The sequence below is a fragment of the Erinaceus europaeus genome, chromosome 13, assembly GCF_950295315.1.
Source record: "Erinaceus europaeus chromosome 13, mEriEur2.1, whole genome shotgun sequence".
Classification (NCBI taxonomy): Eukaryota; Metazoa; Chordata; class Mammalia; order Eulipotyphla; family Erinaceidae; genus Erinaceus; species Erinaceus europaeus.
The window spans coordinates 9,304,628-9,319,491 of NC_080174.1; the positions used below are offsets into that span (position 1 = coordinate 9,304,628).

At 43.4% G+C, this 14,864-nt stretch overlaps 1 protein-coding gene across 3 annotated transcripts in view; it reads left to right on the forward strand.

Annotated features, from left to right (window-relative positions):
• CNKSR3 (CNKSR family member 3) overlaps window positions 1-14,864 on the forward strand; it is a 124,078-nt gene that overhangs the window by 69,035 nt on the left and 40,179 nt on the right. For all 3 annotated transcript variants that reach the window (XM_060205301.1, XM_060205302.1, XM_060205303.1), the window contains one exon: window positions 10,504-10,667. In XM_060205301.1, the coding sequence (XP_060061284.1) occupies window positions 10,504-10,667 (164 nt within the window). The remainder of the gene's footprint in view (window positions 1-10,503; window positions 10,668-14,864) is intronic.

Sequence of the window (14,864 nt, forward strand, 5' to 3'; positions counted from 1 at the left end):
ATAGATAGATAGATACATCATAAATATATATATAGGCAATCAGGCAGGCAGGCACGTGCTCTCTCTCTCTCTCTCTCTCTCTCACACACACACACACACACACACACACACACACACACACACACACACACAGAGACGGTCTTCCTCTCCTCCTTCTCTCTGGTCTGAGCCTGACACAGTTGGATGCAGTGGTTTGGTTCCTGAATGGCCATCACACATCTCTTCTCAGAGTGTCCTGGCAAGGTGTTGTGGATCTCTCTCCAAGGTCTTCAAGTCTGAAAACTCACTGGCCACTGTGTTATTTGGCTGTTCACAAGGATACACAGGTAGCTGACTCACTTCTGTACACACAACCTCAGATGTGCAAGTCGGTATGGAGTCTGCACCCCGTCTTCATTAGCATATCTCATAGCCTCGTGCTTTCTGGGGGCAGGAATATGGGAAAATGACTCCAGTCTGATCATTCAGGACTGCTGGATTCTGGATTCTGGTCGTCCACTCCAGTCTGATCATTCAGGACTGCCGGATTCTGGATTCCAGTCGTCCACTCCAGTCTGATCATTCAGGACTGCCGGATTCTGGATTCCGGTCGTCCACTCCAGTCTGATCATTCAGGACTGCCGGATTCTGGATTCCGGTCGTCCACTCCAGTCTGATCATTCAGGACTGCCGGATTCTGGATTCCGGTCGTCCACTCCAGTCTGATCATTCAGGACTGCCGGATTCTGGATTCCGGTCGTCCACTCCAGTCTGATCATTCAGGACTGCCGGATTCTGGATTCCGGTCGTCTTGCATCAGATGGATTGCTTGACTCTGATTAACATACCCTTTCTTTTTCATTTTCTTTTCAGTTATTTAGTATAAGAGATGACTTGTGACCATACTAACTTTTTTAATTAAAATTTTTTAAAAAATTATCTTTATTTATTGGCTAGAGACAGCCAGAAATTAAGAGGGAAGAAGGTGATAGAAAGGGAGAAAGAGGTTCCGGGTGGTGGTGGTGCACCTGGTTAGTTTAACACACATGTTACAGTGCACAAGGATTCAGGTTCGAGCCCCTGGTCCCCACCTGCAGGGGGGAAGCATTGCGAGTGGTGAAGCAGGGCTTCCCACGTCTCCGTTTCTCTCCCTCTCTAGGTTGTGGACATGGCAAAACAGTTGTCTTTAGACCAAATCCAATTTATATCTTTTGCAAACTCCCTTTTGCATCACCCCCCTTCCCTCTTGATTTCTGGCCTAAAAAAATAAGGGGGGAAAAAGCAAAACAGGAAATGGAGAGAGACAGAGAGACATCTGTAACACTGCTTCACCACAAAGTTTTCTCCCTGCAGGTGGGGATCGGGGGCTGGAACCAGAGTCCTTGTGTGTTGTGTGTATTGTAACGTGTGTTCAAACAGGTGCGCCACCACTGGCCCCTATTTAAAAAAATTTTTTACTAGTGATTTAATAATGATTAACAAGATTGTAAGACAACAGGAATACAATTCCCATCACCAGAGTTCCGTGTCCCATACTCCATACTAACTTCTTTATTCATCTGTGCTGAACACTTTGTTCTGTTGTGGCTGGGTTTTGTTCAACATTTCAGAATCTTGGGGTGGAGTATGGGTGTATGGGGGGGGGTGGAGGTTAGAGGGATGGGTCCCTGCCACAACATCAGAATCTGTGCAGCCGGTTGGGGTGGGGTGGGAGGGAAAATCAAACTGGGTGGGCCAGTCAGATGCATGGTTTGGAAGCCAGTGTCTTGGTTCCTAGTCAGCTGGGATGTAGTACTTATTAGTACTTCAAAACTTCAGAAGCTTCAAACGAAGGGCAACCTTTCTGATGGCTACTTTCTGAGTAGCTTGAATTCTTGAAGTAAGGTACTTCTTGTTTTCGCTTCCTAGGTGACCTTGGCATTAAAAGGATGGTTGCTTCAACCTTTTATATATCTGCACGTGTAGTGAAACCCAAGGAGGGTTCATTTCTTAGTTCCATTCTCTGATGTCTCCTGAGTGACGTGGAGTCAGAGAAGCAAGGGATTATTAACAGGCACAATTTGAATTTGTTTTGGAAGCAAAACATGGCTACCCTTTACTCTCTCCTTTGCTCACTCCCTCCCTGACATTGCTTCTTGTAAGAGACCGAAGCTGTGAATTAGTTGACGCTTCCTTGGTGGCACTTCAGAAGGGATGTATGGATCAGCTTTCTGCAAGTGGTCCAAAGCAGGTTGGCTTTTTCATTCTCTTTGTTTTAGCGACAAAGACTACTGCATCGTTCTACTGTCTCTGGTGCCATGGTGTTCTTCTGTGGTGCTGGGCCTTGACCAAGTCCTCATGTATTGCAAAAACACATGTTCTGTTTTATTATTATTTTTTATTGGGGGATTAATGGTCTGATAGTTGACAGTAAAATATAATAGTTTGTGCATGCATAGCATTTCCCAGTTTTCCACATAATAATATACCCCCCACTGCCATTACGTTCCAGGATCCTCCACAGCCCTCCCCAGAGTCTTCTGCTTTGCTATAATACACCAACTCCAGTCGAAGTTCTGCTTAGTGTTTTCCTTTCTGATCTTGTTTTTCAACTTCCATCTATGAGTGCAGTCATCCCAGAGTCATCCTTCTGCTTCTGACTTACCTCAGTTAACATGATTACTTCAAGCTCTATTCAAGATGGGGTGAAGAAGGTGAAATCACCCTTTTTAATAGCTGAGTAGTATTCCATTGTGTATATTAGACCACAACTTTCTCAGCTACTCATCTGTTGTTGGACACCTGGATCCAGTTGGCAAAACACATATTCTACAGGGTGTGCTATCTCCTGTCCCTAAACTTTATATTTATTTATCTGTCAGAGGGAGGGAGAGAGACCAGAGTCATGTCCAGCTTTGGCATATGGTGATGCTGGGGACTGGACTTGGCCCTCTGGAGTGCAGGTTCTGTGCTCTAGTGCACTGAACTGTCTCCCCAGTCCTTTGTGGCTGGATCTTTGATCTCTCTGGGTTTCATGTAGCTTCTTCAAATGAACGATGCACTCAGCCAATGACTTTCTATGCTCATAGCGTGAGTCAAGGTAGAAAAACCAAGTTATTCTTACGACCAAGTTATTACATTTGTTAACACTTCTCCCCCTCCAACTCTGAAGATGTTTGGGATGTAAGTTCCTGGGAAAATTCTTTCCTTCTCTATATTTTCCAACCATAAGTCTGTGTGACTTACAGCGGCTCAGGTATTATGTAGAAACCTACTCGTTTATTTATTGTTCAGGCATTATATAGAATCTGTCTACCTACCCACCCACCTACCTGTGCTGGGGCCTCACACATGTGCAGTGCCACTGCTCCCAGGCTGGATTTTGACATTCTTTTCCATTTCAAATGCATATATAGAGAAAGAAAGAAGGAGAAGGAGAAACACCTCAGCGCCAGACTTCTCCCCAGTGCTGTGATCCTCCCACGTGGTGCTAAGGTTTACCCACAGGATATGTGCATGACAGGGCATGAACCCTAACAGATGCACTGCCTTTTGGCCCCAGATACCGTTTTCTTTTAGACCTGAAAGAGACTGGAGAGGTCTTCTTTATGTAGGTCTTAGCATTCTACCTTTGGGCAGGGTCTGAAACCAGCTCTGCTCTTTCAGTCCTACTGTGAGCATCTATAGAAGCCCAGAGATCTTGAGTTTCTTTTGTTTTAAACTCAAGTTTTAATTTTTAGCAGGTCTCATATTTGGGCAAAGTTATGAGGAGTGTTGGAAGATTGCAAATACTAACAAGTACTGATGTTATATCTTCATCCTGTCATGTCTTTAAAGGTACTGAGAAGTCTGAGGATCTTGTAGTTAGCTGCAGTTGTACCACATCAGCCTTACTTCTTTTTCTATGGCGCAGAGATTCAAAGATAGGCCAACTTCTCATCCTTCATCGTCTTCCTTGTGATGAAAGCTCAGCTCTAGCATTGTGCTTTGCGTGTAGTAATTGCTTTGTAGGTTTGGATTCACTCACTAACACTGAATCTGTGTGATCTGTGATCGATTTTTACAGCTACTCCCAGTGGAACACACTGTACCCCAATCCCACTTGCATTGTCTGTCACTTATGGCCTTCAAAAGTTCTGAAAGAGATGAGAATGCAGACGTGTACTAAATGAAAGCATTTGAAAAATACTTGTTTTATTTGCTCTGACAGAAAGAAATGAAGAGGGAAGGGAAAGATAGACACCTGCAGCATTGCTTCCTTGATTGATTGTGACCTTCCCTTCAGGTGGGCTTTGAGGCGTTACACCTGGGCCCTTATGCTTGTGCACTCAACTGAGGATATGCCATCAAATTAAAAAATTCTTGGTCCCCAAATTAAAAAATTCTTATTTGAAAAAGCAACAGCAAAGCAAGCAAACACCTCCTCACCTCCACTGTAGATAAAACATGCTTGAACAGTCAGAAGTACTCAATGTTTGGGAGGCGGGCAGCAGCACAGCGGGTTAAGCGCACATGGCACAAAGTGCAAGGACCAGCGTTAAGGATCCCGGTTTGAGCCCCCGGCTCCCCACCTGCAGGGGAGTCGCTTCATAGGCAGTGAAGCAGGTATCTTTATCTCCCCGTCTTCCCCTCCTCTCTCCATTTCTCTCTGCCCTAACAACGATGACATCAATAATAACAACAATAATAGTAACTACAACAACAAGGGCAACAAAAGGGAAATATATATATATATATATATATATATATATATATATATATATATATATGTATGTATGTATGTATAAAAGAAGTACTCAAAGTGAACCACACTAAGATGTGCTCTGGACTCTTTGTACTTAGGCCACCTGGAGTCTCAAGGCTAAAAGCAGAGTTCTGTGACATTTTTTAAAAAAAACTTTTTATTTATTTATATTGGCTAGAGACAGAGAAATTAAGAAAGGAGGGGGAGATAGAGAGGGAAAGAAACAGAGGGACACCTGCAGCACTGCTTCACCACTCGTGAGGTTCCCCCCCCCCCACAGGTGAGGACCAGGGGCTTGAACCCAGGTCCTTGCACTCTGTAATATGAGCGCTTAACCAGGTGCGCCACCACCTGGCCCCTCTGTGACTTTTTTTTTTTTTTTCCACTGGGCCTCACCTGCCAGATCAGAGGGTCTACGATCTGGTTTCAGTCTGATCCACGAACTAGGAAGAGAGTAGCTGGAGAATTTTGAGCTGGGACATTTACTCGGACTATGAGACCTTCATCTCCATAGTCCTTTGCGTATTTTAGTGAGATTAATAAAAATAATTCTTAGTGGAGTACAAATACCCTCTCACAAAGAGGGCCTTTTTGTTTTGTGTATGACAGTCCTCCTAATGTAGAAATGACCTCCTTTCATCACTGAGGTTGAAACTGGAGCAAATACCTGTAACTGATATTAAGGTGAGAAGTTTTCATTATCGTTAAGTACTTACGTGCTGGGTGGGGGTGGGGGTGAGGGGAGGTGGCGGGAAAGATAAGACCAGCTGACCTCTTCATTAGTGTGACTTTAATACTTAAGTGAAGTCCTTTGTTTTCACAAGCTCATGCATCCATTTCACCAATGTAATTGAGCTCAAATGATGATTTTTTTTTTTTTAAAGATTTATTTGCTTACTTGAAAATGAGAGAGAGGGAAGAGAGAGAGAACCAGAGAATCACTCTGAAATCTAAACTACTGGAAATTAAACTCAGGGATTTCTAGCCACTGTAGAGGTTTCCCAGACCACTAGACAATATTCTAGGTCATGGGGAATTTAAAAAGAATGAAAGGAATTATTCAAAATTTGTCTCTTTCTATATATTTTTTTTTCCTATTTTCTTCCTTTTTTTTTTTTTTTTTCCTTCATGCATGTGTGGTTTTACTGCCTGCCCCTGGGCCCATATTTTCATTCAGAGAGAGATAGACAGTGTGAGAGAGAGAGACTGTAGCATTAGAGCTAGATTTCCTGGTATCTCAGCATTCCCTTGTGGTGTTGGAGTTAGAACCTGGGCGGTGTCCACATGTGGGAAGTCAGGCACCATTTCCCACAAGCTGCCTCTCTAGCCCATGGTGTCTCTATTCTAATGTAAATCTTAAAACATTTGCCAGTGGATTCAATGATTATGGTGGGTCCTCAAATTTGGGAACATTTCTGTGAAAGGTTACTTTTCTCTCTCTGTCCATGTTGGGGGGGGGGTGTACCCAAACTTTGGGGGAGTTTCTGTGTCTCTTTGGCAACTTGTATTCTTTCTTTTAAATATTTATTTATTTATTATTGGATAGAGACAGAGAGAAAATTGAGAGAAGTCGGGGAGACAGAGAAGGAAAGAGGCTGAGAGATACCTGCAGCCCTGCTTCACCACTTGTGAAGCTTTCTTCCTGTAGGTGAGGACCAGGGATTTGAACCTGGGTCCTTGCACACTGTAATGCGTGCACTTAACCAGATGTGCCACTGCCTGGCCCCTGAAACTTGTATTCTATACAAAAAGAATTGAGAATCTGAGCAGATCACTTTTTTTTTTTTTTGACAAAATTCATAGTGTTCACTTTGAAGCTTTTTATTTTAAAAAATAAAATTTAATTTTCTTTGCAGCTCTAGGTCACTAGGAGGTGGCTTTGTCCCTGGTTTTTGTGGGGGGGGGATGGCTTGGGGGGGATGCTTTGCCCTGGTTCCAAAACGTGGATTTAAGATAGGAGCTCAGACTCTTAGCCACTTCCACCACTTCCTGTGTGTGGGATGAGTGATTTCTGTTCTCCTTCACAGATTGGGACGTGGGAGGGTGGTGGTGGTTGAGGACAATTTCAACAGCACAGGAACTGAGTGATACTGGAGGAAGTTTAGGGCCGCCTCTTGCTGTGGGAGGCATTCTAGACTGTGGGAGTCCATTCGTTTCCTTCATGGCTCTTTCACATTGAATTATGTGTTTAATCTAATTTGTGTAACTGGAATGTGTTTAATCTAATTTTATTTAATTATGCATTTCTCTCAGTCCTGCTAGACTTTCTGTAAATTCCTTGAGGCAAGGAACTGGCACGTAGCTACATTTGACAAATAAGTAAAAGTGTATGCTTCATTGCAAATTCTAAAACCACTCGATATTGGGAAATTCCCCCTCCATTGTGGGATGGCCTGATAGTTGCATTTGGTGGTTTATAAATGTTTAATCGTATACAAAACAATAGAATGACTGAACAATAGCTATGATGTATTGGAATAATAAAACTGAGGACAATATAATCTAAATCCTAGCATATTCAATATATGAGTGTTCCTTGTGGGGAACTCTTTAAGGCGCTACAGCTTTGACTTTGAGCAGGTTACAAAATGATTCTTCTACTTGGTCATTCTCTGACATCTCTGGAATCATCTGATTATTTGAGGTTGGATCATTCATATTCCTGGAGGTCTTCAAAACAATTTTGATCTCTCCTTTCAAGGAAATTTTCTAGATCCTTCAGGTCTCAATCTCTTTTTATAACACCCTTCCCCACTAGAATGTTGTCCTACCTTCCACTTCATCCTCATCCTCATCCTTCTCTTTGTCTAAAATATTCTACAGTGCTCTAGAAGCTACTTCTAAAATGTACGTCTGGAATCCTCTCTTGTCCCTTCACAGAATTAACGTTCACAGTTAATGAAATGGAAAGACTGATTTCATCTTTATTTCTGCTTAATATTCAAAGTTGCCTTGTGTGGCACTGTGAACACAAATTTACCTTCTGCTTCAGTAGGTTCTTGTTTAGTGGCAGGCAGAGTTTAGTTCTTTCGAGGCTTCTGCCCTTGGCTTGTAGATTCCTTCTTCTCTCCCACTGTCTTCTCATTTTCTTCCTTCTCTGTGTACTTCCTTGTATAAAGACGCAGTCATATTAAGTTAAGACCCTTGCATGTGACCTCATTTTAACTTAAACCCCCACTTCAGAGATGCTGTTTCCAAGTTGAACTGCATTTTGAATTCCTGGGGCCTATGATTTTCATCAACATTAGAGTCCAGGAGAGGGAAACAGAAACACATATATAACACAGATGTTCTGAAATTTGATGACAAATGAAATCTGTAATTATTAGTTACTGTTATTTAGTGAAACCAGTCTTCTTGCCTGCATGATTTCACCACCCTTGACCACTTTTTTCATTCAGATAGAGAGACAGAACCTCTCTAAAACCCAGCTTTGAGCCCCCTGATCCCCACCTGCAGTGGGGATGCTTCACAAGTGGTGAAGCAGATCTGCAGGTGTCAATCTTCTGTCTTCCTCTCTATCTTCCCCTCCCCTCTCAGTTTCTCTCTATTCTATCGAATAAAATTGGGGGTGGGGGTGGAGAGAAAAAAATGGCTGCCAGGAACAGTGGATTCCTTGTGCTGGCACTGAGCCCCTGCAGTAACCCTGGAGGCAAAAAAAAAAGAAAGAAAGAAAGAAAGAAAGAAAGAAAGAAAGAAAGAAAGAAAGAAAGAAAGAGAGAGGAGAAACACCACAACACTGAAGCTTCTTCTGCTTCTGCCTTAGTACTTCTTATGGTCCTTGTGTCTTCTTTTCCCAGTGTAGGGAATCTTACATAGTAAATCTTTATGAGAAGTAAATCGTGTGTGTGTGTGTGTGTGTGTGTGTGTGTGTGTGTGTGTGTTGGGAGGGGACACAGCGACACACCTCCCACATACACTTTTTTCACTGTTGAACTTTTATTCTTTCCATTGGAATTGAATTTATGTAAACCTCATCTTTCAAAAATGTGGAGGTGTCCCTTATTACAACAGGTCTGAGTAACTCCATTGACTCTGGGTAAAGTTTTATTCCAGCAAGACTATTCAAGTAGACTAGAGAGTTCCTGTGTATATACAGGGAAACAAAACAAAACAAATGAAAAAAAAAACACAAAAAATGCTTTAAGATACTATATGGCTCCCCTACTTTATTATATAAGAGCATCAGAATACAGAATTGTTGGTGGTTGCATTCACCTTAAAGCATTCCCGTAAGCTAACCTACTTCCTGTGGCCTTTCTCTGGAACCAGTGCTGCTTCCTTCTCCAGACCTTCATTTTTTTTTTTCTTTTACTGGGGACAGAAACTCAGCACAAACCAACTTAAATTTAAAGTATATATATATAAAGAGTTTAGTTTAATATGTGAATAATGCTAGAGATAGAAATATCTTTACAGAGTGTTAAGTCCTGGGACTTGTAAGCTATTAACAAGTCTCTCTTTGTCTCTCAAATTGATTTATTTCCCAGAAACTTGATCAGAAAAAAAAAAAGACTTTGAACATCCTCATGGTTTCCATTTGCAAAGGAAAAAGACCTTCTGATTTCCCATGTTGGTTTACCAAGTATCAGGGAGATTTTGATTGGCTGTCGTTGGGTCACATGACCACTCCGTAACCTATAGCAAGCCAGTAGATAGAATCCTGTGGCAAGCATCTAGGTAGGCCAGCCCAGTGAGATCACCTCCACTGGGAAACCGGTAGTGATAGTGTCTCAAAGGAAGAGATGCTTTGCAAATAGACAAACTAAGTACAGAAAACTGGCATTCATGTCAGCCGGGGTTCCTTGTTTATTCTCTCAGTTGATAACTGTCATAAAACTGTGACAGCCATGTGACAATGTTATGTTGTAAGCTGAAAATTGGTTTGGATGTTGGAAGTTCACTGCTTAGCACTGAGCATTGCATTATAGTATAAGACACAAGATGCTTCTTTAGAATTTTTTTTATTGGGGAATAAATGGTTTATAGTCAGTGGTAAATACAGTTGTTGGTACATGTGTAAAATTTCTCAATTCTCTGCTAAACGCTCCAACCCCACACCTAGGCCCTCATCCACCATCATGCATCTACCATCATGCACCAGGTCCTGAAAGCCCCCGTTAGTCCTTTACTTTGGTGCAGTACACCAAACCCAGTCCAAGTTCTGCTCTGTATCTTCCCCTCTGTTCTTATTTTTCAACTTCTGTTCTTGAGTGAGATCATCCCATATTCATCCTTCTCTTTCTGGCTTATCTCACTTAACACGATACCTTCAAGCTCCACCCAAGATGAGTTAAAGAAGACAAATTTACCATTCTTAATAGCTGAGTAGTATCCCATTGTGTATACAGACCACAACTTTCTCAGCCACTCATCTGTTGTTGGACACCTGGGTTGCTTCCAGGTTTTGCCTATTACAAATTGTGCTGCTATGAACATAGGTCTTCCTAAATCTTTTTGGATGGGTGTGTTGGGTTCCTTAGGATATAACCCCAGGAGAGAGATCGTAGGGTCATAGAGTAGACTGTCCATTTCTAGCCTTCTGAGAATACCAAAAATGTTTCTTAACTGAATGAAAATCAGCAATTGAATGTCGATACCCTTTTTCTCCCAGGTAAGGTACAAAATGAGATGAGCACATACCTGCAAGGTCAGTGGAGATACGCAATACATAGACAGTCAATAAGTGTAGTGTAAGTGGAGACTCCAGAAGTTGCTTTTACACTCAGGTGTAAAATAGCCATTTGAAGAAAGGAAACAGAATGACTATAGTGATTTTTCTTTTGTGCCTTTTCTGGTAGGCTTGGACGATTGCCTGCAGCAGTATGTCCACAAGTTTGAGCGGGAGAAGATCAATGGGGAGCAGCTGCTGCAAATCTCTCATCAGGATCTGGAGGAGCTCGGTGTCACACGGATCGGACACCAGGAGCTTGTGTTGGAGGCTGTCGACCTACTCTGTGCACTGGTGAGTTCAGAGCAAAGGGCTCTCTGTACCATGCTGGTCTTCTGTCTCAGTCTCCTATGTCTGCATCCTTTGTGATTTAGCTTATTGCTATTGAATAATGACGGGTTGAAGTTAAAGCCTAAGCTGAAGATGATGTAAGGTGGGAAGTGGGGCTGGAGGGATTGCTCCCATGGTGGACCACATGCACACACCTTACTGTGCTTGGGGCCCTGGGTGTATGTCCCAGTGCTAAGTAGAAGCACTATGGGGTCGAGGGAGGCCCCACAGATGGTGGATCAGTGCTGCCATCTCTTTCTCCTTCTTTTCTTTTCTTCTCTTTTCTTCTGGATGTGAATTAAAATAATAAAAAAGTAAGCCCTGAAGTAGAGAGACAGTCCGTGTGCCAGGCCCCAGCATTGCAAAAAAAAAAAAAAAAGTCAGAGAGAATAGAAAGAAATCAGTTGTTGAAGAGCTGATAAACTATGACCTATAAGCTAAATCTGACCCACTCTCTTTTTTTTAAAAATATATGTCCATGTCATAAAATACTTTATTAATTTTAATGAGAGAAATACAGGGGTGGAGAGAGAAGCAGGATCAGACGATGGTGCACCAGGTGAATCGCACATAGTACAAAGTGCAAGGATCAGCACAAGGATCCTGGTTTGATCCCCTGACTCCTCACCTGCAGGGGTGGGGTGCAGGGTGGGAGGTGGTGGTGTCACTTCGCAAACAGTGAAGCAGGTCTGCAGATTACTACATTTCTCTCTCTCTTTCTTTCTTTCTCTCTTCCCTTCCCTCTCAATTTCTCTCTGTCCTGTTCACTAAAATGGAAAAAAAAAATGACCCCCAGGAGCAGTGGATTCATAGTATAGGCATCAAGCCCCAGCAACAACCCTGGAGGCAAAAGGCCTGGGGGTGGGGGTGGGCAGGCAGAGATGACAGCTAGTTTAAAGTTGTGTTGGGGGTTGAACCTGGATTGTTAGGCATGAAAGTCATTAGCAGAGCCATTATGCTGTCTCCCCAAACCCGATCCACTATCTTTCATTACTATTGTCACTTATTATTTAATGTGGAGCTGGTGCTTATGCATGTGTGATTTAACTACCAGGCTGCTTTTAAAAGAGTTTTATTTATAAAATGGAAATATTGACAAGGCTATAGGATAAGAGGGGTACAATTCCACACAATTCCCACCTCCAGAACTCTGTATCCAATCCCTTCCCGTGATAGCTTCCCCAGACTCCCTTTTTTGTTTGTTTTGTTTTAATTCAGATAGAAAGATAAAGACCAGAGAACCAGAGCTTCCCCCCAAAACTGTGACACCATGTGCTGGGGTTCCAGTATGAGGCACGTACACCTTACCCATTGAGCTATCTCTCTGACCCCCCCCTCCCACTGCCCCTTTTGGAAAATAAGGTTTTATTGGAAAACAACCATTCATTTATGTGTTTCCCAGCTTCCCCTACACTGCAAAGGTAGAGTGAAGTTGCTGTTTCAGGGGTTGTCAGTTCCTCCCAAATCCAGAACATTTTCTGTGTTGCACTTCACAGGAAGAAGTTATCTTTTGCAGAAAAAGCCTGCATTAGTTGATCTTGTTATCCTTGATAAAGACAGAGATGGAAACGAGTGAAGAGAGTGTGTCCTTCTACACAGAAGTGAGAAACGGGCTCTGGTTTTCATGTCTATTCCCGGCACTGTTAAAAGCATCTGCGTTACTCAAATATTTGCGATAGTTAAACACGATTGTATTTGCAACAGCCCAGCTACACAGCGGTAGCTAAAGGGAGAAAAATAGTGAAGTCAGTTAACATTTTGCAGATGACTGAATTTTGGCTGGAACGGAAGATTCTTCCAGGACCCGACTCTTTCTGTGCACCTGTGGCTTCTGGATGCCTCCTTTAGATGGGACCTCTCCTACCTGCAGTGCCCCTGAGTTTATAAATGGGTGGGCATGGGGTGAGATCTTCACTTGTCTGTCACCACACCATGGCATTGGCTTGATCCATTTTGGTTTTTTTCTGGAACTGTCAGGATTTGGTGACACCCAGCAGCACCTGGGCTGGGTTTTCAGTGTTGGGGCCTCGAGCCAGGACAATATACAATGGAATCACAAAGGGCAGTGGGAGAGAATGTGCCCCTGATTCTTTGCCCATTACTGGGGCTGCTTTCCACTGATTATATAACCTGCCACATTGTGTATGTCCTTTTTTTTTTTTAAAGGATAGGGCCCTGTCTGGCTCTGAGATACACCAAGGTCTTATTTGGGGAGCTTCTTGGTGGCTGATAAATAATCTGTCACTTGGGGGTCACTGGGACACAGTGAGGTGAGCGTTGGTGGAGGGGCAGGCTTTGCTGAGCACTGGGGTCTTCTGTGCTCTTCAGGGAAGCAGCGGTGGTGTCTGTTTCCCCCATCTGTGCAGTCACACTCCCCTGATGTGGCCCACGATTTACGTGCATATGTGCTTTGCTCTCTCCCAAAGACATTTGACAATCCTGCTTATTATTAAAACTGTTGTTCACCACAGTAAATCACATTGGAGTTTATTTCCTGCAAGCATAGCTTTTTTTGGGTCTTTTCTGCCCATTGCCATCCCTGCTCAGGGAGGATGCTTTTGAAGATAAGCAAAATCCCTTTGAATTCCCCACCTTGAGGTGCAGGGAAGGAAGGATGGACTAGAGGCACTTTGTGCTGTCACATCAGGTGGGCTGCTCCAGGTGACGGCTGCCTTCCTTTACCCCCGTCCCCCCCCAAAAAAAATATTAGATGAAGCTGAACAAAGCTGGACAGATGCCAGAAGCAAAAGCTGTGTTTTATCTCCTACAATTTCCTTGTAATTTCCTTTGTAGATAAATGTCTGACCTCAGACTCTGGCTTCATGCAGTAGAGTTCTGGGGAATACATTTGACAGGTTCCCAAGAGACTTTACAGTTGAGCATGCCTTTTGGGGGAGGCTTGGGGAAGGTTTGTAGAAGAATTTTACTGCACTGTCTATAGTCTTAATGCAATCTCCTGTGTAAATACTGTTGTTTCCTAAATCACTTTATTGGTGGGGGTCACAGTTCATAGTCAACTTGTTGACACAGGGGTACAGCCCCTCATCACCCCATGATGACATGTGTGTGCGAAACTCTCTCCCCCTAATTTAGGTCTTTTTCTACCATCATACACCAAAGCAAAGGACTCGGGGCAAGTAAATATTCCCGTAATAAATGTATCAGGGATAGAATGAAGTTAATTTGTTGGCACCGAATAGATGACAGCATATGTGAATTGATGATGTGTTTTGCCTCTAACAATCACTGTCCCCTCCACACACATTCCCTGCCTCTCCCCCCCCAGCAGTTAATTTATATCTTTATATCAGTGGTTGACCCTGGTGTTGTAAAAGGTTTATTATTATTATTATTATTATTATTATTTTATGAAAACCTAGGTTAGTGGATGTTGATTTGCTGCTGGACAGGAAATTAATAGAATTAGAAGTAAGGGGGGGGGGAATGAAAGAAATCAAAGTCTCTCAAAGGCAAAGAGCAGAGAGAAAGAATAGGAGCCTGAAATAGCCAAGTGCTAGAGATTACAGTTCCAGAAGTGCTGTGTAGACGGACTGTGAAGTGGTGCGGACACAGCACAGAGGAGCACTGCCTTGTGTGGACACTGAGCTTGACTGAGGAGGTGACTCCGGTGAAGGACTTGTGCTCTGCGGTGGAACCAGCATTGCTTCTCAGAAATGAAGTCCAACTCCTGAGCTCTTTCAAAACCCAGTGGGATAGCTTGTATTTATTTGCAGCTATGTAAAATTAAAATAAAACTGGGGCCAGCCAGTGGCACACCTGAGTAAGTGCACACATTACAGTGCACAAGGACTCATGTTCAAGCCCCTGGTTGCCACCTGCAGGGGGAAAGCATCGCGAGTGGTGAAGCAGGGCTGCAGGTGTCTCTCTGTCTCTCTCCCTCTCTATTTCCTCCTCCCCCTATCAATTTCTCTCTGTCTCTATCCAATAATAAAGAATACAAAAATTGGAGGTCGGGCGGTGGCGCAGTGGGTTAAGCACACGTGGCGCAAAGCGCAGGGACCCGCATAAGGATCCCGGTTCGAGCCCCCGGCTCCCCACCTGCAGGGGAGTCGCTTCACGGGCGGTGAAGCAGGTCTGCAGGTGTCTATCTTTCTCCCCCCCTCTCTCTGTCTTCCCCTCCTCTCTCCATTTCTCTCTGTC